Raw genomic sequence first — 25,957 nt, 5'->3', positions numbered from 1 at the left:
AAGTCTAATTTTTTAAAAGCTAATCTGATTGGCCATTGCGAAATCGTTATCCTAAACTCGACCGCAGACAATCTTCAAGAATACAGACAAGAAAATCAAGTAGAAAACGGCAAGTCCTAGTTGGAACTCGGACAACTCCAATTCGTTCTTCCATTTTTAGCAAATTGCGGACATTCATTTTAGCAAAAGGACTCGAAGAGCAGACTTATCGCACTCGTTTCGCTTCCGGCTTCTTAGCGTTTCTTCCTCAGGCTCTCTCTCTCAGCTCTTGGGGCCAAATCCAGAGGAGCCGAGCACAGATCAATGTCCTTAAACGCCATTCAAGTTAAACCAGTCTCAGAAGAAGAAGAAGATGGACCTTCAGCTCAGCCCGACCCCAACACCTCCTTTCACAGCCTGTTGCATTACCGCTCCGGCTCTGGCTCCACCACTCCGAGGAGCCGCCAATCCTCACCTGGTAACTCGCCGCGACTCGGCCCCACTCGATTCGCCAACTCGGACACGTGTGATTCACAATATACGCCGTTGTTTTTGGGGATCGAAAAGGAGCTGAAGATGCAGAGGAGGGCCAAGAGGAAAGTAGGGAGGGCTTGGTATAGCAGAAAGCGAGTAAAGTTTGTTGTGGGTGTGATTGGATTATTGGTTTTGTTTTTCTTGATGAATTGGGTTATGCTTTTACGGCTACAAGATCATGGGCTCCATTCTGAATCTTCGTCTGTGGCTTCGGTATCGGTTACCGTTCGGGTATGTGCTGTTGGGAAAGTTTAAATTTTTCTTGGTTCAACTCTAAACTATTGAATTTGAGGTATATTTTTCATTGAGGTATGATGGGTTGCTTTGCAATTTGGTTAGTCAATGTGATTCAGATATTTGAGAATTAATAGAATTGTAGATTATATCGAAGAAACATACGCCTTTTCATTATTACCTCAATAAAGGATGGTGATTTTGCTAAGAATAGCCTTCAGGTTATCAAACTGTCAAGCGTGACTTTCTGTAATTGCAATAAATTGTTCATGGAAAAAGAGTTGCCGTCAGATTTGATTGGTCATGTTCTGTCAAAAGGTTCAAACTAATATCCCTAATATTATGTACATGAGTTGATGTCGGAATGAAATTGTTAAGGGCCAGTTTAAGTTACGTTTAAGTTTTTGATTTTCAGTCCTTTTTATATTTAAATTTTATAAAAAGTTTAAGAGATAGACGAAAATACATGAGAGAAATGAAGGAGGGAGGTGAGATATGAGAGATGCGATGAAGAAATGAGGGAGAATGCACAAAACTAAAACTAAGAAATACATGTAAAACTATTTTTGGTTTTTATTTTATGAACTATACCATGTACATTTTCTCATCCTTCCCTCACATCACATCTATCCTCTTTCTTCTCACTATTTTCTCATTTTTCCTTTCCTATGTTTAATTAAAAATAAAAACTGAAAATGAAACATTACGGATCCTAAGATTTTCCTTTTTGGCTCTTACTCGGTATGTTTGCAGGAAAAATGGAGAAAACTTGGTAAAGAAAAAAAGGCGCAGAAAGGTAATTACGGAAGGATGTTGGATTTAGCTGCGCATGCGTTGGCAGAGGTACTCTCCTCTGGTTAACTGGAATTTCAGTTTAGTTAGTTAAGGCCAGCATTAATTGATGATGTCTCGTTCTAATCACTTGGTGTGGCTGACTGATTCATTGATATGATGCAGGGACTGAATAAACCTGAGCCGAAAGATTTGTGGCTGGAGCCATTTGTTCCTGCTTCTTCTTGGAAACCTTGTGCTGACCAACGGAGCTGGGAACCTAATGGTATCTCTCTCTCTCTCTCTCTCTCTCTCTCTCTCTCTCTCTCTCTCTCATGTAAGTGTAAATGGAAGCACATATTTTCATGCAAGTCCTTATCTATGCATTTTAAAGATTGCAAAACTAATGGATTAACCTGGCTCTAACATTCATTTTTCTGTGGTACGTTATAGAGGGAAAGAATGGATACATTTTGGTCACTGCAAACGGTGGGATGAACCAGCAGCGAGTAGCTGTAAGTGATGCTTGAGGCGCTCACGGCTGTTTTTAGGATTACTTGTGTGCAAATTCTGTGAACTTGCACTGAGTCATAGGAAACATAAACATAGAGTGTGGTTCTATGGGGCCTTATTTCAATGTGAGTTCTATTTCTTTACGTAATAGTATTTTATTTGGCTACAGGTTTGCAATGCTGTCGCTGTTGCACGATTACTCAATTCAACCCTGGTTGTTCCCAAATTTTTGTATAGCAGTATATGGAGAGATGTGAGGTGACCTATTTCTTCCTTCTTCTTTTTTTCCACTCAATAATTTTTCTTTGTTTCTTGTGCGTATGGTTGATGTCAGTTTTGTAATAAAAGAAAGCTGCATTTAACTTCTGGATTCAAAACTTGAATGGGGTTGGAGGGTTGTTGGGGTTGATTCTAATAATTGCTTCAGTATTCATATTCATATTGATCATGGTTAAAATAATAATATTCATGTGTGCTTTCTTCAAATAATTAAATGCATTTCCTGGTCTGCTGGGTATGAAATGAAAATTTCTAGCTCCAAATGCTTTCATGTGCCCCAGTTATTTGGGATATCTCCATTATAATTGTACTTCAAGTTTTTTTTTAAATTATTAATATCATTGTTTTATTAGTGGCTTTGGCGTTTTGTAATTTCTTACTGTTGACTTTTCATCATGCGTTATTTGGGACATTTCCATTATCATTTTTCTTTAGTAATTTTCTTTTCGACTTTTTATTTATTTATAAATAATTGTTTTATTAGTGGCTTTGGCGTTTGTGATGACTTATTGTTTTCCTTTAAAATAATAATAATAATGTGTTGATTATACTAACTTCATATATAACTAGTGTTTTATTTTTAATTTTTGTTAATCTCATATATTTGCCTTTAAAATTAATGACAAGAAGTTGTATGATTTCATAGTCAATTCGGCGATATCTATCAGGAGGAGCATTTTATTAACTACTTGTCTCCTGATATTCGGATAGTGAAGGAACTCCCCAAGGAGCTACAGTCACTAGATTTGGAAGCAATTGGTAGTGTTGTAAGTCCCAGAGCGAAATTAAATATTCTTAACCATCAAAGTGTTTGCTCCCGTGATGAGTTTGTTTCTACTTGTTACAATTTGTTCCAGGTGACAGATGCAGACATCCCCAAAGAGGCAAAGCCAAGTTTTTACTTAAAAAACATTGTCCCTATTCTACTTAAGAACGGAGTTGTACATTTTCTTGGATTTGGGCATCGCTTGGCATTTGATCCAATACCATTTCAGTTGCAGGTACACAATAAGCTTCTAAAACCCTACCTTTAAGAGTTTCTGACTAGGAAATTAGTGGATTTTCATCCTCTTCCTCCCCAAGTATCACATTGTTGCTTGCCTACCATTTTTCTTTTTCCACTCTTCCTAATTGAGGAACTTCATCTAGAGACTTCGATGCAGATGTAATTTTTATGCCCTTCAATTTGTCCCGAAGATACAAGAAGTTGGTGCTTTACTTCTTCAAAGACTGCGTCAAAATGAAGGTCACCCTGGACCTCTGGATCGTTATCTGGTTGGTTCATATGCAAAACGAATCAAGAAAGATAAAAGTCATTCTAAGAAAGCTTCCAGATATCTTGCTTTACACCTGAGGTTTGAAATAGACATGGTAGCTCATTCTTTGTGTGAGTTTGGTGGAGGTGAAGAAGAGAGAAAGGAGTTGGAAGCATATCGTGAAATCCATTTCCCTGCATTGACAGTTCTCAAGAAGACTACAATGTATGCAGTATATCATTTGGTTGGTGTGCTTATTTTATTGTTAGTTCATAATATCATAATATGATATTAATGGTAGAATGAGAGAAGCCCATTTGGTTTAAGGGTTTCTGTTCTTGCACTTAGCATTTTATACATGCTTTTTAGCTGATCAATGAGATTGAGTTTTATGGTCTTATTGAAGTTTCCTACGCGTTTCAGGCTACCTACTCCTGCAGAGCTCAGGGAAGAGGGCTTATGTCCTTTAACACCTGAAGAAGCAGTACTTATGCTTGCTGCTCTTGGTTTCAACCGTAAGACACGTATATTTGTGGCAGGTTCACAAATATATGGAGGGAGATCAAGGATGAATGCTTTGACGAGCTTGTATCCTAAACTGGTGACTAAAGAAAATTTGCTTACGCGGGCTGAACTTGAACCTTTCATGAATTTTTCATCCCAGGTAATAAGATGCTGTCAAATGTTAAGATTATTCCATTTCAGTTTTACTGCAGCTTTTACATGACCAATTCAGTTCCTTCTGTAGTTAGCAGCACTGGACTTCATAGGCTGCACTGCTGCCGATGCATTTTCCATGACTGATTCAGGAAGTCAATTATCGTCCTTGGTGTCTGGTTATCGAATATACTATGGTGGAGGAAGAATGCCAACGATACGACCAAACAAACGCAGGCTCGCGAGCATCTTTATGAAGAACTCCACTATTGAATGGCGTGTGTTCGAGCAGAGAATTAGAAAGGCAGTTAGACAAACTAAACATGTCCAACCAAGGCCCAAGGCAAGGAGTGTGTATAGGTATCCACGGTGTGACGAATGCATGTGTAACATGACAATAACCACCTGATTATTTTTTCATGCCTGCCTTCAGTTGTGTCATGCTCTTTTTGATGACTTGGTGTATCTGAGTCTTTGACCCAACGAATCGGAACGGCCAGGACTAACAACGGGGAGGCTGCGCCACATGAGTGTTCGCCTTGTTGCTAATTCAATTGTAATACGGAATCTTCATCATGCTTTGTATTCTAACCATTGTTCCAATCATAATCTTAATCATTCAAATACCATTCATCAAATCTTTTTGGACTTTGCTTATCCAATTTAGTAGTGTGAAAAGGTGTTTGCTTTTGTGGGGGGGGGGGGGGGGGGGGGGGGGGCTGGTGGTGGGGGTGGTGGTGGTGGTCTGCCGTGTGAGAAGGTTATTTGAGCGCGTATGAAAGCAGGCAAGTAGGAGGTACCCAGTTTGATATTTTATTTTCATGAAATTCCGGATTGCATTAAAACAAATTATGGGGACTTTTAAGCTCCTCTAATATAAGCAACATCATATTGGCATCAATTATTGGCATCAATTTCTGTTGTATTGATTGGCCTAAATTTTGTATTCCAATCGTTGCACAAGGAAATGCATGTGAGAGAAAGCCAACATTTGCGTGCATTGGATTTCCTTGAGCATGGCTTCTAACAAGTATAGCAATAGATAGTGCAAATGAAAGCTAACACTTCTCATGTGTTTGATGTCGAAACGGGGAAAACTGATAAGGGTATCCTCACAATATGATTTAAACTTCCTGTAAGAACAATTTCGCCAAATGTAAAGCCATCCATTGCTTGTGTCACTTTAACTTGTATATGCAGCTCTTGGCTGCCTTGTGGAGCAATTCTAAACCAAGTTGGACACAGGTCTACTATTGTCCCATTAGGTGACAAAGCAGAGCAAAGGTAAGTCTCTGGCTTGCTCCCTACGTTTGTGAAAGTCCGTCGAACGATGCGAGACACCTTCAATGCTGATAATGTTACTGAAGGAAGGTTCAGATTGGCTGGATGGTCAAGTGTGTTGTTGCACAATTCTCCAGTGGCATTTCTAATTGTAGCTGGATTGATCTCAGGTAATGAACACAAGAAACTGATATAATCTTCATATCCAGAAGACAACACCAGACCGGGGTCCATGGCACGACTAGAACTGATAAAGCCAGCTCCGAAATCGAAAGGGGTGGAGGGATATGAACTGCCTATATCGGATCCTTCAGCCATTATAAATTCTCCGTCACTGTCATACTTTGTGGCAGTGGTGGAAATTGCAGATGCAATCATGGATGGAGTCCATGAAGGATTGTACTGCTTGATAAGTGCTGCTATGCCGGCCACATGAGGTGTTGCCATGCTTGTACCAGATAGTAGTGCAAAATTGTATCCTAAACAATCAAAACCCCCCAAATTTTGTTAACTCTTGCTTTTATATTAAGGTATTGCAAGAATAGCACCAAAAAAGAAGAAAAAATTAAGTTGCAACTTCTACTTACCTGCTAGTGTGGGCTCTAAGGCGCTGATGGGGCTCCAGGCTGCCCAAATTTGATGTCCTGGGGCAAGGATATCAGGCTTTAGTACATCACAGGGAGTTCTGGAGCTGTTTATGAAATCTGGTCCCCTCGAAGATAATCTGCTTACAACGGGTGCTTGGCCCATGAAAGAAGCAACTCTTCCTTCTCCAATAGCTGCTTTTGCTGCAAACCTAGTAGCAAATCCTTTCTCCTCCTTGCAAGTTTCTTGTTCATAGTATTGTAGAATAACCTATAATTTATTATCAATTCTTGTAAGATTCTGTTAGTTCTGATTAGGCTAAGGTTCATGGGACATATGACAATATTGTTAATAATAGATACCTGGACATTGGTTACGTTTGGGACCATAATACCAGAAACATCAAAAGGAATAGGTTCTGCAATGAAATCACCATAGTTTGGATTTGCAACCAGAACAAAACCCATAAATCCTAGAACTTTTGTGGTGTTGATGATGGCGGTGATGGTGGATGTCCCGTTATAGAAGCCCTCTGAGAAGGTGCAGATCACAACACTACCTTGCACCACATTGGGGTCCAATGCTTCTGGATATTGACACTCTTCAACATATGGTGGAGTTCTTGGGAATGGCCCACTTGCCTTAAGTACATCCTTAGCCAAAACCAACTTATGCAGAAGTAAACCATATCCAAAAGTTGGTCCTGAAAGAGAAATAGATAACCAATTCAAGAAACAGTTATGGATGAATTTGAACCATATAGGTCTAGTTAAGATGTTCTTGAAATTAAGATATTAGTACCTGATAATCCCACACCTTCAATCTTTGTGCCATTTCCAAGAAGAACAGAACCAGGATAAGTTCTATCTGTGCTGGATGAAGCCACACTCACAGCCCAAGGGCTATAAGACACTACGCTTGAAGGAACTGGCCCGTGATTTCCTGCTGCTTGCACCACAAAAATCCCAGCTCGTCGAGCAAATAACATGGCAATATCAAACGTACTTAAGAAGGTCGCCGTGTCTTCTGGAGGTTCATCTGGTCCTACAGAGAGTGTTAGGATGTCCACTCCATCTAGAACTGCCTGTTGTTGCACAAAGGAAAAGATATACAGGCGAGCACGCGCACACACACACACACCAGAAAGAAACTGCTACTTGTTATGGAACTAACTAGTAAGTTTCTACATTGCTTAGATGTCTAGTTGATTGGGATAATCTATCAGGCACTGAAAGATGAAAACTAGAATATGAGTACTTACTTGATCAATTGCTGAAACCACATCCGTTAAAGTTCCAACTGTAGGATACACGGCTTTATATACAGCAATTCTGTTACAAACTAAAATCAAAACTCAAAAGAAGCCAGAAATGTTTTAATTGAAGTCTGAAATAATCTTGAGGTTGCTGCAACAAGCAATAGACAACACATACCGTGCACGTGGTGCCATCCCACTGGCTCGTCCATAGTAGAAGCCATTCACAACCACCGGAACTCCAGCATTTCCAGCGGCAATTGATGCCACATGACTGCCATGACCAACTGCATCAAAGGGTGAAAGAAAATCCACTGTTGAGTTAAGTGTGGCAACAGCTTGAGCCCCAGCAGAGAAGAACTTTGCTGAAACTATTTTTCCATTGCATGAACTGGCTGGAAATCGAGGACCCGTTTTGCAAGCACCCGAAAAATGAGAAATATTGGAGGTGAAAGGGTTTAGAGGATCATAAGCAAAACTCGGGTGTGTGGGGTTAATGCCTGTATCCACAAAACCAATCACAATTCCTTCACCCGCATTGTGATAATCTCCTCCTTCTTGTGTCCATACTCCTTGGGGTAATCCTAGGAATTGAGGGGTGTATGTTGTCATCAACTTAGCTCCTCTGTCTCTCTCAACCAACTTCACTCTTGGAGCTTCTTTGAGCTTTTCTGCCTGTAATATTAATCATAATCAAGTTTATTATTGGCTCGAAGTAATTATATGGAAAGAATTTAAAATTAGATAATACTTGAAGTGGGAGAGGACCTGGGAAGGGGTGGTATGGACAGCAAAGCCATTTAAAATGTGTTTAAAGCTGTAAAGCTTGCTGTAGCTTCCAGTCTCCAGAGCACTCTGTAGAAGTTGGTCATGAGAATCCACCAAGCGCTTTGCATGAGCCTTAAAAACTTCACTAGCCATATTATCCATGCATGAAACCATAAGATAAAGATCATAATCACTAAGTAATTACCATAGGAAAACAAAATTAAACAAGTTGTTTGTTAATCTCACCTGTTTACGTCAAGGCGTCTTCCATCTCCACACAATGCAACCGGGTCTCCTTCAATCAAAACTATATATATTGCTCGCTCTTCTACAAAACAAGTAAATACAGCAGAAACAAGAAGCAGCGTGAAACATAATGGAGGCATTACATTGGCCCTCACTGTCATGGTTACATTACAAACAGAGAAATATCGGGGATTATGATTTCAATTGCTTTTGGTTTTAACAATTAATTGTGGTGCTAATAAGTACCAATATATAAGAGTCCAGTGATCAATTATGGACAAACATAACTGTCACACTTGACAGATTTAAAAATGAACAAGTTGCCATATGAGCCATGCAGACAATCAATGATTAACCGTGCCATCAATATGAATAGGAGCTTTTTAAGAGTAAAACCAGCCCGCTTTGCACTAAGCCGTTATCATTTATTGAATTATGCTCATGTTTTCAATGTATATGTGCACGCTGTTCATGCTGCCATCTCACACCAAACAACCTTGATGAGTTCATATCTTTTTTCCTTTTAGGGTGGGAAAAAGAGCGAAAACGATTATATATAATTAAAAAAAAAAAAAGTTGGGTTGTGATTGTTGATTTCAGTTATAATTCAAAATATACCGAGTTTAAAAAAACAGCTACCAGACCAGATGTAACGCTGTAGTAGCATTTTCATGTGAACTTTTATCTGCGGAAATGTTTTCACCTGCAGTGAAGCATCCAATGTTTCTTACAGCTTAAAACATACAGTAGGTTACTTCCTTTTACATCTATAACTTCTTTCTTAATACAAAATCACGGCCACCATCATTCATCGTACATAGATTTTTTTTTTTTGGGCCTGAAGAGCCTTCCTATTTTGGTACCAGGAAAATGGAGAAGTGCAGCAGCACAGCTGTGATTGTCACATAGCTGCCTCATGAGTCGACTAATCTAGAAAGGTTTACACAACCGCAATATTAAAGAGAACGAGCAAAATGGATTCAGATGTTAATACTAAAAGTAAGATCCGGCAATTTGGCATAGCAATAGACAAAATGATATTCTGTCAAGATAAGAGAACAAGGTTCGAATTGAATTATGTTTTGTTAAATATACAGGACCAATTTCCTAAATGCGGAGCTGGTGCATATAGCCTAAAGTCAAATTAAGGTCCTCATATCCTACTATACAGTCCACATGACAGCAATCAAAAGTCTCGCCTCTAGCAAACCTATGCTTGCAAAGGAAGTCATTTCTTCCGCCGCTTCAGCTCTCCCTGCAAAAAGGTTATGAATTCTAATTATTCATTTTGTAGGAATCGTAGTAAAAGTAAGAGAAACAGTTACTGTAATAATTATAACATAAGTTGATACATGGAGTATAGGATGAAAAGCAAAACCACTCTATTTTTAACCTTAAAAAGTTTTTGAATTGAAAAGAAAAAACCTTAAACACTGCATTAGCTTGTTATGGGTGAAAACAAATCTCATAGCCCAAAAATAACATCACGGAATAAACAAGGAGAATGGACAATACATGTCCATGACAAAAGCAATGCAGCATTGATCATAAATTTACAATAAACATGTAACACTGCTAGTTTAATCATGCACTCTTGTGACTGCCAGATTAAATTTGTGGTGAACCTATCACACACAAAATTGCATCTCAGAAAGAAAAAGTAATCAGACATGACAAAAAAAGAACTGGAAAGTGATTCATCAAGGACTAGACCATCACACAGATACTTGGGATGCGTTGTTTGTCAATAAATATATTTTAGAACAATTAACTAAAACTCCATTATGAGTAGCCAAACCTTTGCACCAGCTTGTGGTGATGCTGAAAATGCGTTCTGGGGCTTTTTCACATCCTCCTCAGATGAACATTCTGAACAAAGAAAGCTATCCAATTTTTTTGCTTCTACAATAGTCATGCCCACGCAAGCAGGATGGTACCTGTAAGTCCATAGTGAAAAAGAAAAAAAAAGCATCTATGAGGGTATTTAAGATGTACTAGAGGAGATTCAATAATGTTGCAACAATGACCGAAATTTCTTCCAAACAAGATTCAATAATTAAATATTCATAGTATTAAGCCCATCCGGGACTTCAGGAACCACTCTCAAGCATGAATATGAGCAATAAACTTCTAAGCAACAGACATGAAAATTAACCTTCATACAGCGCAATTTTTAAGTTGGTTAAAGTAGAAATATAATTTAAAGCCACCAGGAGACACAGGAAATTATTGTCAAAAGATCATTCCTTTTCTTTTCCACCTTTCCATGTTTAAATTGCTTCTTCCAAAACTTATATGTTGTCTGCATACATACTAAACAAGTGATCAAGACTGCAATTGTTAGAGCCATTAAAGATACTTTATTTGATGTTTCTTTGGGGACAATATTCAAGTAAGACAACACAACACATCCAACAACTCAAATCTAAAAAACGCGCAATATACTAAGAAATAAAAGAACTTGAAAAAATCACCAGTCTTTGCACCCCTCGCACTGCACCATGAGGTCATCCGGGTTATATGGCATCTCACACTTGCAATACCTTCAAAACCGACAAAAACAAACCCATCAAATCCAATCCATAAACACCACATTTCCACTCAAACCAAAGCAACAGGAAAAGACACTCACACAGCAACTCTGTCTGGTGTGAACGCTCCAGTAGCAGCCTTGTACTCAAATCTACAGTAATAATCTTCAGCTCCCACATTCTCAAGCTTTGTGTAGCTCTTGAAAGAGTGGACCGTACACTTGCCTTCAATGGTGTGAGCGCTCTGAACATCATAGTGGTCAGACAAGAAGAGCTCTTTGGCTCCATGGAACTGTCTGCGCCCTCCTATGGACTCCTCTGGCCTATAGTACCACCTGACTCTCACTTTCGTGTTGCCCCGGTTGTCAGCTTCGATCTTTTCGATGCGTGCCACGTACGGAGGCTTACCGGTGTCCGATGGGCGCATCAGCACGCAATCCCCAGCTGCAAAACCACCATTTCTTCAACCCATTTAGCTTCCCAAAAAACAAAAATCAAATTTTTTCTTCAACATTTTTTGGAAACAAATAAAAAGCATTGTTTTCTTTACCTCTGACGACCTTGTTGGTGCCTCTGATCGTGTACGAATCCGCGTCCCTTTTCCCCGGTCTAGTTTTGGCCATGGAGGGTCTTTTCAAGGAAGCCTTGGTGCTAGAAAATGTAGCAACTTTGAAGCAATTTTAATGGCGTAAATAGGTTTCCTTTCAAAGCCCTAAAATTTGGACATGCGGGAGGGGAAAACTCAGAACATAAACCCTAGGCGCTGGTTCTCGCGGAGACAAAAAAGAAGAGAAGAAGACAGAGCACAGGCGAGTGTGACGCTTGGCCTTTATGGTAGATATCTCAGGCTCATAATACGCGTCTTAAATTTTGGAGTTAATGCCTGTTTTTTATGATGTTTTGCTGCTTCATCTCTGTCTCTTTGTATGCTTACAATTTCCACGTGTCAAAATTAAAAAACGACTCAAACACAAATTAGCATAAAAAATTAAAGTGTGTGAGTCGGGTCGGATCGGATCCATAACACACATTTCTTAACGGGACTGAGTCGTTGTTTACTACTTTCCCATCATCCTTTCTTTTATTTCTCTCTCCCTTTATTTTTTTGGTTACATTGGAGAAAAAAAAAACCTCCACTGGAATTCGATCCTGTTGCCATGGGGGAAGACAGAATCCACCACCTCTGTAGTAAGAACCTATTTTTCTCTCTCCTTTAGATATTTCGATTTCAAGTAAAATTTTTAATAACAACCATTTAAGTGGGACACTAAAATAATTACGACCCCATGAAATAATTTAGCTTCGTAACAATAAAGGTTTACAACATACACATTAGTTTTTGGCTAAAAGTTTTGGTCTTCTTTTAGCTGGTTCCTATCCTGAGTTAAAAGTAATGGAGTGGTGCATCATGCATGGAGACAAGAAGAAACTAGTTCAACGTTTAATTGGAGTGTGCATCCGCTCAACAATTTCATATACCGCAGCACGGGACATCACCAGTGTATCATGCTGCAGGATGCTGTAGACGTTCAAACCCTGCAAAACGTGTGAAATACACTTGAGTATTTAGGGAGAGAGACACAGAGGTTTTAGTTCTTGTGAATCAAACATTTTCAACAATGGAAAAAATTTTGTCAAAAATTTATACTCTTAACCAATTGCTAATGTATAAACACGCCTGCTGATCTTCAGAATAATGTGTCTGTGGAATGGCATCTCATCTCAGGCTGCATAGCTATAATACGACACCTCTTAAGGGTCAGAAAGAGCAACTCACCACTGCGGGCAGCACATTCACATAATGTAAATTTTGTGTAGCCAACTTGAGCTTTTCAGGTTAGATACCATCTACCAGCAGAAGTTTCTTGGAGTTCTCCATTTGCTGGACGTAGTTCACAATATTCTTGGTTTTATGTGTTGGGACCTCAAAATCATCAAAAACCAGAAGCTGCAGTTTCATACAGTTTCTCTAGTTAAGTTCCATTTAAAACATAAAAGTTTAAATATTTAATTAAAATAATTCAGCCCCATTAGCACACAAAGCAAGAAATCCATTCAGAGAGCGAGAGAGAGAGAGAGTTGCCTTTCCCTTTGCTGCTCGAGCTGTCAGAGCAATCTTTAGGACCATGCATTGTGGAACCTCCTCTGAACTGTTAACACCCATTAAATTCATTATGCAAAAGCATCTTAAAGGCAGAGTTAAAATGAAAATCAAGAAACATGCTAATTTCGAAGCATGATAAAATCAGTACCTGGGGACTACGCAATGATCCCTGCCTCGCTCGAACAGTACCCTTCTGATTCCATGGCTTTCTCCCAGTCCCACTAACCTCACTAATAGTTTTTGTTGAATGTGTTCCCTGTAGACCACTCAACAAGCATAAGTTTTTTTCTCTTCTTTCTCACATTCACTTGTGTGTAGAGTCTCACGAACATTATTTCAGTGGTTATTACATAATTTTTGCTAGACCTTCAAAAGTATTTTAAGCATGGACGACAAGAATTTCAAAACATATGACATGTGAAAATAAAATATAGAAAAGTTATTGGTCAATTGACTTCCTCTTATGCAAGAACACATATACTTTGTATGTGATCCAGAAGCTTTTTCGGCAAAATGCTCCCCCACAATTCTCCAACCTGAACACAAGCAATGTTTTGTGACCTTTCCCCGTACCTATAGTACCCTCTGATGCAACCACAGGCTTTGCAGACAATAAATTAGAGGGAAATGCACCTCCACTTGATTCAGGAGTTGAGATAGAAGTTAAAAGTCTTCGATTTGCTAGAAAAGATGATCGAGCCTATATTGAGATACAATATAAAATATGAGTTCATTACTGAGTTCCAAGGTATACAGAAAGCTAAGAATCCAAAGAAATCACTATGTTGAGTATATGAACATGCTGCACTGATTCATATGATATTCATTTCTTTTTTTTAATGTAAAAAAAAAAAAAAAAAAAATTTCAGGTACGGTGGAATGAAAACAGATATGATGCAAGAATACCTTAGAAAAAGGCGACAATTCTTCACAAAATAAGATATCCCCTAGAACATGGCCACATAAATCTGTTCGAGGACCAAAATAAAGGTAGAAAAGAAATAATATTTGCAATGCCACAAAATGTTCCAATCATGTAAGTCAATAACAAACAGCTACACGTCCTCACCGTGAGAAGCATGAAGTGATGGATATAAACTACTTGGAGAGTCACAGTGGCCCGATGCTAAGACGGAACCAAACGAACGTAAAAGCCTTCTGGATACCGACAAAGCCATACTCAAAAGCACTACCAAGACTTGGCCGAATTATATTCAACTGGTTATGTACATCCACAAATCAGCTTTCTCAACGTTCCCATTACAAAAGGACACACCTTTAGACCCAAATCAATGTTTTCATTATCATGCTCTCATTACCACTAGAACTATTGCCTACATCCCCAACAGCACTCATTTCCTGTTCGAAAAGATCTTTTATTTTTATTTTTATCTCAAACATAAATGCACATCAGAAAAATATAAAAACAAATAACAAGAATATAAAGCCAAACACAGTTTTTAGCAGCCGAGGAATGATTAACGAATGGTAACCTTTATTTTTTTTATTTTTTTTTCTCAAACAAATATTCATCCAAGTACAATATTGACAACGCAATACGAAGATAATAAGTGCCCAGACGGTGTAAGAGCTAATAAGAACAAGAAGCAAGTACCGTATCCGTATGGAAGTAATCGATGGCCGTCGAAATGCGTTCGAAGATTTACAACCTCCAATCCTTTTCCTCCAGCCAGAGAGAGAACGTTTTTTTTAGTTAGGAGGAGGGCAGAGAGAGTGTGAGCTAGGCAGAGGAGCCAGGTCGGGTGCGGAATATGAAAACGGCAAAAGCCCAAGTAGAATACTACAGTAGCCCAATGTAATAATTATTAGATTTTGGGCTTGTTATGCAGCAGGCCCAATATGAAGCCCAAGTATGCTACATTGGGCTGCTGTATAATAATTTTTCTCACGAAGAAAAATGAAATTAAAATGTAATCGTCCGCAAAAAAAATAAATAGAAATTAATTTTTTGTTTTCAAGATTGTTGTGAGGGCCTCAATTTTGATTTTTCATACCCTATAACTTAAAATATATAAAGTCAAGGAGTTAGTGATTTCTTCTCTTAGTATAACATATATTAGAAAACATTTAACCTACTAACATATCTAATTTTTCATACCCTATAACTTAAAATATATAAAGTTAAGGAGTTAGTGATTTCTTCTCTTAGTATAACATATATTAGAAAACATTTAACCTACTAACATATCTAATTATCGGGACATTATCTAATATATATTTAAGTTAAAAGATTGGTTACATATTTTTAATCTTGATCGATGAAAACTACCAACACATTTAATGATTACAATCCAACAACTAAAATTAGAAGTATATAATCAATTTTTAACATAAAATACTTATTGAAGATCCTCCTCTTATCTAAATGATAAGATATGTTATGGTAAACTTTAGTTTGCGAGTTTTTTCTCTCATTAGCAGTCCATACCATCAATGCTATCTATTGTACACTCCTATGGTGTTACTTTATTTATAAGTAAGCCATCTCTTCCAACCCCAAAATAAATAAATAAACCCATACCTAAAATTATAGCAAAACTTCAATTCTAAGAGGAGAAAAGTTGAACTTTCAGATGCAAAATCAAACAAGTAATTTAAGTGCTAAATATCGTAATAATAAATAACCCCTACATAAATATATATATTAGTACACATAGATGATTGTGTGACAATCACAATCCATTGTCAAATGTCATATATATAAATTGTTCAGAATGACTACAATTAATAAAGATATTGGAATAATCTTAGCATCATACTAATTAATTAGTTGGCATGTTGTCGTCGAGTCAGAGCAGTGTGGGAGAAATATCCATGGGAAATGGGTTGCCCAAGACAGTGTCCATGTAATAGTGGCCAGGGTGTGTAGCATCCATCACCACAAACTGCATATCCTCTGAAGGCTTCCAATGCCTCTTCCTTTGGTTGATGAACCAATTGTTTATTTGCTTCTGGTCCAGCCCTGTCGATTCCGCAAGAGCCAGCTTCTGCGACTCCTGTAAATGCATCAACACGCGTGCGTAGGTACGTAGGTACATATATACATATAGACATAGTGAGATGAGTGAGAGCAAAAACTAAGTAGAGCCTAGGAAATTATTGATGAACAAATCGAGCAATTAACGTTTAGCTAAATTGATAATAATACTGTACCGATGGATAAGGCCATTTGTAGTGTCTGCTCCACCAATCCAGCAACTGTTGCCTGGCTTCTTTAGGCAGCTTCCCTTTCTTCCTCTTCTTCATGAACTCCTGCTTCAAACTGCCCAGATATCCACTGTACTTGCGCAACAGCTGACCTTTTAGCTCCCTATCTTCTGCTTGTGGATCTATGAAGTTATTATTAACATCAACCTCTTCCTCAGATGATCCGTTCCTATCGAGTCCATCGCCACAAACTGATGACACACATCATGAACATATATACCAGTCCATCAACAAGGAATTGAATCAAAATCTTTAACCATGGTAAAATTGAATAAAAAACAAGGGTTCCCCAAGAATCCCTAACGTTATAGACTGACAGTGCAGATATAAGCGCACAACACACATTAATTTGGTTTATCGCATGGAGCAATGGTTACATTATTCTCTTACAAGAATCACAGGCATGCCATAACACAGAATATCTGATTTGTACAAAAACACTTCACCAATATTGTTTCTAGAAATCGCATTTTTAACAGCTAGGCAGTTTTGTGGCAAAACATGGTCAAACTTTTGTACTGTGTATATTAGCTGCTCTAGTGACATTCTTTAGGGCCTGTTCCATATTGTAGTCTCTCTTTATCAATTCAAACTGATTCGATCTTTGTAAGGAGCCACTGACCTCTTACACTTACGAGGAAGAAAAAGCACCTAATGATTTAAAGGTCAAAAGTTCCAGCTGGGTTCAAATAAAACTCATTAAGGTCTATTGCTCTACGATATGAAAGTTTTATGCATAAATTCTATAACAACTTGCAGACACATCCTTCACAACATATTATCGAAAACATACATTGCTGCTGTAAATTCAGCCTTTGCTATATTCTAAGACACAAGATTTAATCCAACTTTATTTCCTTTTTCCCCTTTTTCTTTTTGCTAAGGATTGAGTAGAATTATATCCCTAATCATGAGGAATATATTCAGCCCCAGAATGAAAGTACTTTTGAGTTCTTGTACAGCCAAAAAGTGTATCCTGTAAATAGTGTGTGATATTCTTTTTGTTATAGGTGGAACTTTTTAGACCCATAGACATTCTTTTTCTACATCCAACAAAGAATACAATCACAACTCCATGCAGAAGCAGACCTACTTTATCCAAAACATATAGGGCATGGATCTAAGCTACTTAATCCTACACTTTGAAATGCAATTTACCCCAAAATGCAATCGTCACTTATCAATTCCAATGTGGGCCACACCAACACAGAAATCCAGTATATGTACGAATACATAGGCCAACTGCAGACACATATACTTCCTCCCAAGGTTACAAGGAATTCTAGGCTACATCAAAAAATAAGAACAAAATTAATATATACAAAGATTTAACAGCTAGCACACCATTCAAGGACACGGCTTTTAGATTAGCTCAGGATTTGTTCGATGAATTGCGACTCCACTTACATAATTATTTTGTGTGATTAAATACTCATTCATGCATTCAGAGCTAGGTTTCTCACTCAGAAACCAACCATATGCGCTAATAATTGATTCCTTTAATCTCTTCTTCGTAAGTTACTAATCAAGTATTTCAAACGACTCCCAAACTGCAAATATGAGATAATTCATCAAGGATTATATAAAGCCCCATTTTCTTCTGTAATCAAAGTATGCGCTTAACAATCTGTAAAACCTTCATCACATGCTTTCTTTATTGTAATCTAATTATGGAACCTTTATCCATTCCATTGCACAACCAAAAGAAAATAGAAGGAATTGTGTCTATCTAATCATATGCATGCAAGCGTAAACAGAATTGAGTGCAGAAAAACTGACACCTCAAGTCCAACACCTATATAATCTAGGAACCAAGTTGTTTAAGCCTGCCTATCATAACATTTAGAGCATCCAATTCTAGTGTAGTATTCTTTGCGATGAAGACCCGTGTCATTACAAAACACCAACTGTGATTGTAAATACTAACTAAAACTTAAATGGACATGTTGTACTAATGCAAATATTTAGAAAGATGGACAATGAGGCTTTCACAAATCTTGGAATTCGGAATGATCACAATTGCAATGAGCTTTATTCTTATATACCAACCATAAAATAAGGTTGAACAGTAGCACACAAACTCATTTCCAAAGTAAATTTCTTTTAACAAATCTTTTCTATAAGCACTTACCAGTAAGCATTAAGAAACAACAGCATACACACTGCAAATACACTCCGACTTTGGCAATGACAAGAAAAAAAATATAAAAATTAGTGTCACGTGAACATAACCAAGATAATCAGTTTCAGATCCGGGGAAAACAACAGTTGTTTTAGAGTATCTAAGCAATGCAATTTGAATCTAACAATTACACAGATCTTTTCAGCTTTCACGGAGTGATTAAACCCTAACTAAATATTTACAATACCCTAATTAGAGTACATAGGCTTCTTCCAAACCTCACTTCACTCGAAAGAGCACACAGATATTCAAAGATCCATTATTTAAACTGAATATTAATTTTCTCTGTCCACATTCTGGGTTCAAACAAACCCTAGTCTCTAGGACAGCAGTTGCTTCAGCATTGCTATTATATATTACATGAAAGGGGGAGACAACACAAGCTAAACCTTTTGTCTTATATTTATATAAGGTGCATCGGTGTTAATATCAACCAGGTAAAAAAGAAGTAAAAAAAACTCGAAAGAAACAAATCAATCTCATTCAATTCACAAACACCGAGAAGAGAACCAAAGCCAAAAATCTACGCAACTCCAACGATTTGTATATATAGCTAAAAATAACATGACTTGCGCGTGGAAACCTAGCTAGTAGTAACAACAGTTGAATACACGCCAAAAAAACTGGAAAATATAATTAAATAAGTTATAGAAGTAGCTAATTATTTAAGCAATAAACTTAAAGAAGAGACTTGAAAAGCAGAATGTAGACGAACTGAGCAACCACGTTGGGAGACATGCTCTTCGCTAGGTTGCTATATCCATCGTTTTTATAATAAAATAAACCTACAGGATCTTAGAACCAACATTCATGCATGGCTGGCTATTATATTATTTTCCTTATTAAAAAAATTCGGATGATTAAAAAAAAAAACAAAGAAACAGTTTAAATCTTGCTAGACTTACTAAAAAATTGTTGGAAAGATAAACAGTGATAAGAAGAAGATAAGAGGTAGAGAGAGAGAGAGAGAGAGAGAGAGAGAGAGAGAGAGAGAAGTGATGATGACCTGCAGAATCGGAAGAAGAAGAAAGAGTGAGGGCTTTGAATTGGGACTCAATCCTCTGCAGGAAGATCATGGCTTCCTTGAAGGGTTTGGAAAGCTCTTGCTCATACTTGGTGAGCATCTCGCAGTAGGCCTCCATGAACTGATCCAGAGCTGGATCTTCACCGAGACACCCTGATCCGCTGCTGCTACTCATCATTTGACCTATTGACGCTGCTGACGCGCACGCTTCTTCCAGTCTTGCCACCACTTCAGGCGGTGCCCCAACCTGCACTCAATTCTTTTCAAATTAATATGTCGACCTTTTTTCCTGTATATGAGAAATTATATAATGATGAAAAAGCAACAACACCAGCTATCAATCGATCAGCTTGTTTGAAAGAGGTTTGACTCCCTCATCACTTTACTTCCTCGAAACATAATTACTCAGTAAAGCGTGACAGTAACAAGTACTTGATGTCCAACTTCATCAACTATTAATTGAGGTTCTCAGATCCAAAATCCAAAACTTCCAAAGAAAAGAAACTTGCAAAGATCAATTATCTATCACTTTCAGGCATAGGGTATCTAAATTTGTGTTTTTTTTTTTCCTTTCACCAGAAACAAAAGAAGAAAAGGAGGCAGAGTTGTGGTCCTAACTCCTACGTTTGTGGGGGAATTAAAAGCAGATATACTTGGACATTGACGTGGTTTAATCTTCACCTTTTGACAGTTGATATAGGAGGCCAAGAGACGGTGATAGTGAGGGTGAGCCATGATCTTGGCCTTGACAGAAGAAGAGGAAGAGCTGCTGCCATCATGGTTGCTGTTGTTGTTGTCCATGAAATAACAGGCGGCAGCTGCTGCAGGGTGGTTGTTGTTGTTGTTGTTGGGGTGGTGGTCGTTGAAAATGAAAGAGGAGGTGCTGCTATTGCGGTTGTGGTTGGATGGAGGTAGCTGGGGAAGCTGAAACGGAGTAGTGGTGTTTGGGTCTGCATTAGTAGGATTAGTAGGATGGTGATGTTGATGATGATGGTGATGAGAGTGATGGGAAGTCATTAGAGCTGGCACCATCATCATGGGACATAGTCCTCCTCCATTACTACTACTATTTTCTCCAAAAGCCATCATACTACAAGTGCCATTAGAACCACCTTCCATTCTCTCTCTCTCTTGCTATCTTGTCTTTCAATTTACAACTTTCCTAAAGTTATTTTGTTCACTTGGCTTTGCTATACCCCAAGAAAGAAACACAAACAAAGAACTAGTCTCTGTCTCAAAGTCTTTTTCTCTCTCCTACGCAATAATGTTTATTTTTTGGGTTGCTGTCGATCTAGGTAGCTAAAGAAGGGGGGGTGAGTACATGCACATGTGCATGAATGGATATGATCTCTCCAAGGGAAGGGAAGGAGAAGGGGAGAAGGGGAAGGGGGGGCTCTCCCGGGTTTTATGCTACAAACTTAGAGCAGGCTTTTAACAGGGAAATCCTAAGTTAGTGAGAGTGATAGTGGTGGAGAGTGGGTCAGTTAATGTAGCGTTTGTTTTTCTCCATTTGCTGGGGTCTGCCAGAAAAGCCTGCTCAGATTTCCTTTGGAAAATGCCTTGGTTTTATCTCTCTCTACACATGCATTAACTCACACAAACAGTACTTTCTCTTTCTTTGTTTTGTTCTTTTGACAACTGCTGGCTTCAGTTCAGACTTCTGATCTTCTTAACTTATATACAATATTTGGGGGGGTATTGGTATTGTTGTACACAAACACAAGTGAATGACTGTGAGTCATTTATTCATACGCAGAATCCGCACGCGGGGGTGGAAAAAGAAAGGGCGGAGGTGGTAATTCACTCAAACTCGAAACTCAGCCGGTTTCATTTCATATATATTTATTGATGATAGATAATAGATAGGGTATTAGATAGTGCTCATGTGAATATATGCATCTCTCTCTTCTCTCTCTGTGTGTCGTGTGATGCAAAGCTTTACCTTCCCGATGAAAACTCTCACCCTCTTTTCTTGCAGTGGCAGTGCTGCACTGCCATTACTGGCAAAGAATTATGAGAGAGAGAGACAGCCAACGATCGATCAAATCGAGGAAGAGCTAAACCGGCTGGACACACACACCCCTAAATAAATGGCTAATAGTATGTCTTTCTTTCTTTCAACTTTCAACTTTCAACTTTGATGGATGGAGAGAGAGAGAGAGAGAGAGAGACATAGGTTTTTTTGGGGCATGGAAATTGGAATCACTACTGCTACTACCTAGCTACTCTCTCTCTCTCTCTCTCTCTACAGTACCCCCTTTGCTGCTTTTTCTTGTTTACTACTGGAGCTTGATTGCAATCTGTCCACTCATTTAATATTCGCACTCTGTTCCTTGTCCTCTTCTTCTCTTATCTTCTCTTCTCTTCTCTACTACGCGGCTACGCCCCAACACCAACGGCAGCCCCAGCCCAATATCCATCACATTCACAATGTTCATAATCATCAATTAAATACAGTAATATTTAATAAAGAATATTAGTCTTATCATACTTATTTCATTTTTATCATGTGCAATTGTCACCTGTACTCATCCCTATCGGACACTCAAATGCGTCAAGAATATATGTTTGCTATTTATCTTTTCTCCATACTTGGACACTTGTTCTTATAAAGGAAGGTTTGGTGTTGGTACTTACATCAAATTCAAACCAATCATTCCTTTTACATTCATTCAAATCACAATTTGACTTGTAGGAGGAAGCATTAATCGTTAGATACTGGATTCATATAGTAATTTTCAACTTCAATTAAAAGCAGTCAACTGGATAATTATAATGACAAAAGGGCTTGCACATCATCAGCTCATGTGGTACTTTATTATACTTTGATTATTATTAGTTAAACTTGGGTTTATTGTACGTTACGTAATGGTAATGCCATTTCGTTGGCATCGATTCTCTTAGTAAGTTATCAACATCATGCATCCTATATCCATCCTTGTTGTATTTGCCAGATTTGCTTTGTAGATCCAAATACTCTACAAACAAGTATTTTCCACACAGAAAATACCACGAGACCGTCTGAAGAAAAGAAAGCTTTTTCAGTTTTCTTGGATTTGGGTCAAGCGAAAAATAAACTGACAAAATCTTTTTACTAAGCAGTATATATATACATGAATAAAATCTCTCACTCCATCCCATTAATTATTAGTCAGAGTCATAGCATCTAATCTGTAATTATTTGGCATGGAGAAAGAAAAAAAAAGTAGGTTTGCTGCAGCTAAAAATAAAGCTGGTAAAGCTAGTGGGACAGTCCGAATGTCTCTTCCTCAAATCTCTCTCTCTCTCTCTCTCTCTCTACATATTGTGATATCGGTTCCAATTTTCTCTCTCCTATTAAAGTTGGTAGCTCTATGTTCCAATGGAGCTCCATCGCTCCAATCCTGCGAAATCCGCAGAAAAAAATTGCTCCAATCAATGGAGAACAAATTGTCTCCACTCCACTTAATAATACCTCCATCCAATCCAACACATTGTTTCCTTGTACCCATTGTCCATTCCCTTCTTATTTTTCTCCACACATTTTTTTGTACTTCAATCCATTTATTTGTTAATTAACAGTTAACGGGCATTATCGTATATATTTGTTTCGGATTTGGATGAATCAATTATACTTACCCTACCAACCTTTTTGTAAGGGAATGCAAGCTTAAGCTCGACTCTCCCGCAGCTGATATATTTTCCTTTTGCTCAATGTTCATCTTATTTTTCTCATTTTACACCTCTAAATAAATGTAAGGTAGCTAACAATTTAACAAGGGGCCCCCCTTTAAAAGGGAAAGAGAAGTGAATTACCGGAATCTGGCCAGAATAGACAAAAGAGTTGGGGAAATAATTTTCAACGGAGGACACTAGATGATGGTTTGAACCAGTGGGTCCTAAATCTCCTCATAGATATCCCGTACGCAATAAATCAACCCATTTAAGATATAGAGATTGATTGGCATTTCAAACTCATTCTCAGGCAGGAAGCTAAAGACAAATCAATTTGGGAATTTTATTTATTTTTTAATTTGTCCTGGAGTTTTCAGGAGGGAGCTACAGAAAGTACTGAGCCAGCCTCTGAACATTGACACTACAACCTGGGGTTGATGGTTAGGGTTTGGTTTGGAGTTACGGTTTTATAGGTAGGTATAGGGTTAGGGTTAGGGTTTAGAGTGAAGCAGGATAATAGTACGCGAATCCGTCACAAAAGCGTAAGAAAAAAAGCAAGTAAAGAAAAAAAAAAAGGTTAGAGAGACGTCACTGGTGTGAAGTTTCAAGTGTGAAGTGTATAGAGGGACAGGAATGCTAGGCCCCTTGCAAGCAAAGCTTTTCTGATGCACTTTACGTCATGTCCATCAACAGTTGTTTGATAGAAGAATTGCTTCATTTCATACATTTAAAAAAAAATTAAAATCAAATGACCTTTGATTATCACAAATTGTTAGGGATAAAAGGATAAAATGGTCACGTCGATAAATAATTTATTATTATTAATACATTTAATGAAAAAATAATATTACTCTTATCACATTTGTATATTATATTATCATATCACTTTATTTGACAGATGATATAGATAATCACATCAATTTAATTTAATTTAATATTTTTTTTTAAATAATTTATTAACACTTTTTAATTAATGTGTCTGTTCATTTTATGTGCCATATAAAGTAATATAAGAATGTAGTATACAAATGTAATAAGACTAGTATTTTCTGGTAAAGTTATAGCTTATCTCTATCTCTACCTTTTGTAATTTCTAATCGTTCCTATTTAGTAAAACAATTTTCATTTTTTAAATTGCTATATAATCTAATTTAAATATAATTACTTAGAAATATTTGTACATCTTTGTTTTCAAATTCTTATTAGGGAAAATCTGTAATTGTACCATTCTTATTAGGGAAAATTGTATTTGTACTAATATTACTGAGGTATTTTGAGATAAAACCTTATACCTTTTGGGCTTTGTAGATGATTAAGTTAAGGACAATATCAATGTTGTTAGTAGCGGGTGGCTGACCCATCTCTTTGAAATCTAACAAACAGAGCCTCGCCTATCCATGGCTATGATTCCATTCCCTGTTGAAAATTTCGCTCTTCGTGCTTAGAATCCAAATAATCAAATAAATGGGAAATTATAGTGGTTTTTTTGCGGTAAGAAGTGGAAGTTATGATTTGTGGTTGCTGAAAAGTTTAAAAGGAAGGGAGGCTACCCATCCCAGGGCCACGGAAGTTATGATTTAATGTGGAGAATATTGTTTTTTCTCTGTTTAATTTTGGGTGTGATCGTAATAATCTTAGCCTAGCAGCCTTGTGAATGTAAATAATTAACAACATATAGGAAGGATATTCCCGCAAGAACGAGAAAGATGAGAAATCCAATTTCAATCAAATGAGGTTGATATGTTGATTTTTACATAGTACAAACGAGTTGTAGCTATAGCTTAGCTAGCTGCGATATTAACAGTCTGAGTGAGTATATGCGTTATATTTACAAAGTGGTTTGTTCTTGTTTCGCATATTGTAATTATTCCCTTTGGCTCCATATATACGTTCTGTTGTTCCCCAAAAATGCAGCCTTCCAGCTTCTTCTTTTTTTCGGTCTCATTTCGTTTTGATCGCTTTTTTCCTTATTTCCCCAATCAATGGCTTGGGTTTTTAGACCCTGCTTTTTTCCAAAGCTGTCATTCTATGGCATTGAGGAATCTGAATTCATACCAATACAACGGGGTTTTGTTGCCAATCTTGTTGTCCATTGGTGAAAAGCGAAGATGATTCTACTTTCCAAACAAAAATAATGGTGATGGACAATTTTCTTTCTTTCATTGTAAAATTTATTTCTTATTTTAATATTTTTACATATCAAATGATTGTAAAAAGAGAACAAAAAATGATTGAATACAAAACCAATGGCACTCTGTGGGTGATTGTTGTTAGTGAAGTTCAATAGGTTCGACACAGAGGTGTTCAAGTTTAACCAGTGTGTGAACCGCTTGAACTTGAACACTGCTAAGAGATAAAAGTTACTAAAATATAAGGAAATTATGAGACTTTGCTTAGGAAAACATGAGAGTATTCATCAGAATTGTTATAATATGGTTTTTTTAATACAAAAAAAACATGATGTTCCTAGCATTGCTCAAGAATAAATAATTGATTTTGACAGGGAACTGCAGGAGAGAATATTATTGAGAGGCTATTGGTCAACATTTATTAAAGCTTATCATGTATGTGTTCCTTCCATTAGTGCAAGCGCTTCCAGCCAACTAGAAAGGGGTAATTTGCTTTTCCACTTGCGGATATAAACTTATCATGTTTTCCATTTGCGGTGGCCGGCCCCTTTGCTCCCTCCCATTAAGCTTTGCTCCCTGCATGGTAATATTGTGATTAATTAATGTTAATATTGTGATTAGTATAAATATAAACATTATGTGGGAAAAGGGTAAGGGGGGAAGCTTTTTGTGGCTGGCACATTAGCATTAATTAGGCGACCCAAACTCTAATGATGCAGAAAGATTTTTCATCTTTGAATAGGATAT

At 37.6% G+C, this 25,957-nt stretch overlaps 4 protein-coding genes and 1 pseudogene across 4 annotated transcripts; 1 reads left to right on the top strand and 4 right to left on the bottom strand.

Annotated features, from left to right (window-relative positions):
- Positions 1 to 141: 141 nt before the first annotated feature.
- LOC117625844 (O-fucosyltransferase 2-like) lies at positions 142 to 4,863 on the top strand. Its single transcript, XM_034357423.1, has 10 exons — positions 142 to 744; positions 1,501 to 1,590; positions 1,705 to 1,804; positions 1,972 to 2,033; positions 2,201 to 2,289; positions 2,957 to 3,077; positions 3,168 to 3,311; positions 3,460 to 3,791; positions 3,990 to 4,230; positions 4,315 to 4,863. Exons 1-10 carry the CDS (start codon positions 304 to 306, stop codon positions 4,630 to 4,632), a joined length of 1,938 nt encoding a protein of 645 aa, XP_034213314.1. The 5' UTR covers positions 142 to 303; the 3' UTR covers positions 4,633 to 4,863.
- A 159-nt stretch (positions 4,864 to 5,022) lies between these two features.
- Positions 5,023 to 8,617, bottom strand: LOC117626242 (subtilisin-like protease SBT2.4). The gene is made up of 8 exons (XM_034357905.1): positions 8,359 to 8,617; positions 8,113 to 8,257; positions 7,523 to 8,019; positions 7,351 to 7,420; positions 6,891 to 7,173; positions 6,452 to 6,792; positions 6,092 to 6,359; positions 5,023 to 5,983 (listed from the first exon to the last, which is right to left on the bottom strand). Exons 1-8 carry the CDS (start codon positions 8,517 to 8,519, stop codon positions 5,292 to 5,294), a joined length of 2,457 nt encoding a protein of 818 aa, XP_034213796.1. The 5' UTR covers positions 8,520 to 8,617; the 3' UTR covers positions 5,023 to 5,291.
- A 735-nt stretch (positions 8,618 to 9,352) lies between these two features.
- On the bottom strand, positions 9,353 to 11,745 carry LOC117625102 (chromatin remodeling protein EBS-like). Its single transcript, XM_034356687.1, has 5 exons — positions 11,440 to 11,745; positions 10,991 to 11,333; positions 10,833 to 10,901; positions 10,157 to 10,295; positions 9,353 to 9,613 (listed from the first exon to the last, which is right to left on the bottom strand). The coding sequence occupies exons 1-5, from the start codon at positions 11,510 to 11,512 to the stop codon at positions 9,587 to 9,589; spliced, it is 651 nt and encodes a 216-aa protein (XP_034212578.1). The 5' UTR covers positions 11,513 to 11,745; the 3' UTR covers positions 9,353 to 9,586.
- A 147-nt stretch (positions 11,746 to 11,892) lies between these two features.
- Positions 11,893 to 14,722, bottom strand: LOC117625101 (annotated as a pseudogene).
- A 903-nt stretch (positions 14,723 to 15,625) lies between these two features.
- On the bottom strand, positions 15,626 to 21,513 carry LOC117626783 (homeobox protein knotted-1-like LET6). Its single transcript, XM_034358625.1, has 4 exons — positions 20,109 to 21,513; positions 19,410 to 19,674; positions 16,168 to 16,412; positions 15,626 to 16,010 (listed from the first exon to the last, which is right to left on the bottom strand). Exons 1-4 carry the CDS (start codon positions 20,544 to 20,546, stop codon positions 15,804 to 15,806), a joined length of 1,155 nt encoding a protein of 384 aa, XP_034214516.1. The 5' UTR covers positions 20,547 to 21,513; the 3' UTR covers positions 15,626 to 15,803.
- Positions 21,514 to 25,957: the final 4,444 nt, after the last annotated feature.

This window comes from Prunus dulcis, chromosome 4, assembly GCF_902201215.1.
Source record: "Prunus dulcis chromosome 4, ALMONDv2, whole genome shotgun sequence".
Taxonomy (NCBI): domain Eukaryota; kingdom Viridiplantae; phylum Streptophyta; class Magnoliopsida; order Rosales; family Rosaceae; genus Prunus; species Prunus dulcis.
This window is presented reverse-complemented; position numbering and strand designations above follow the sequence as displayed.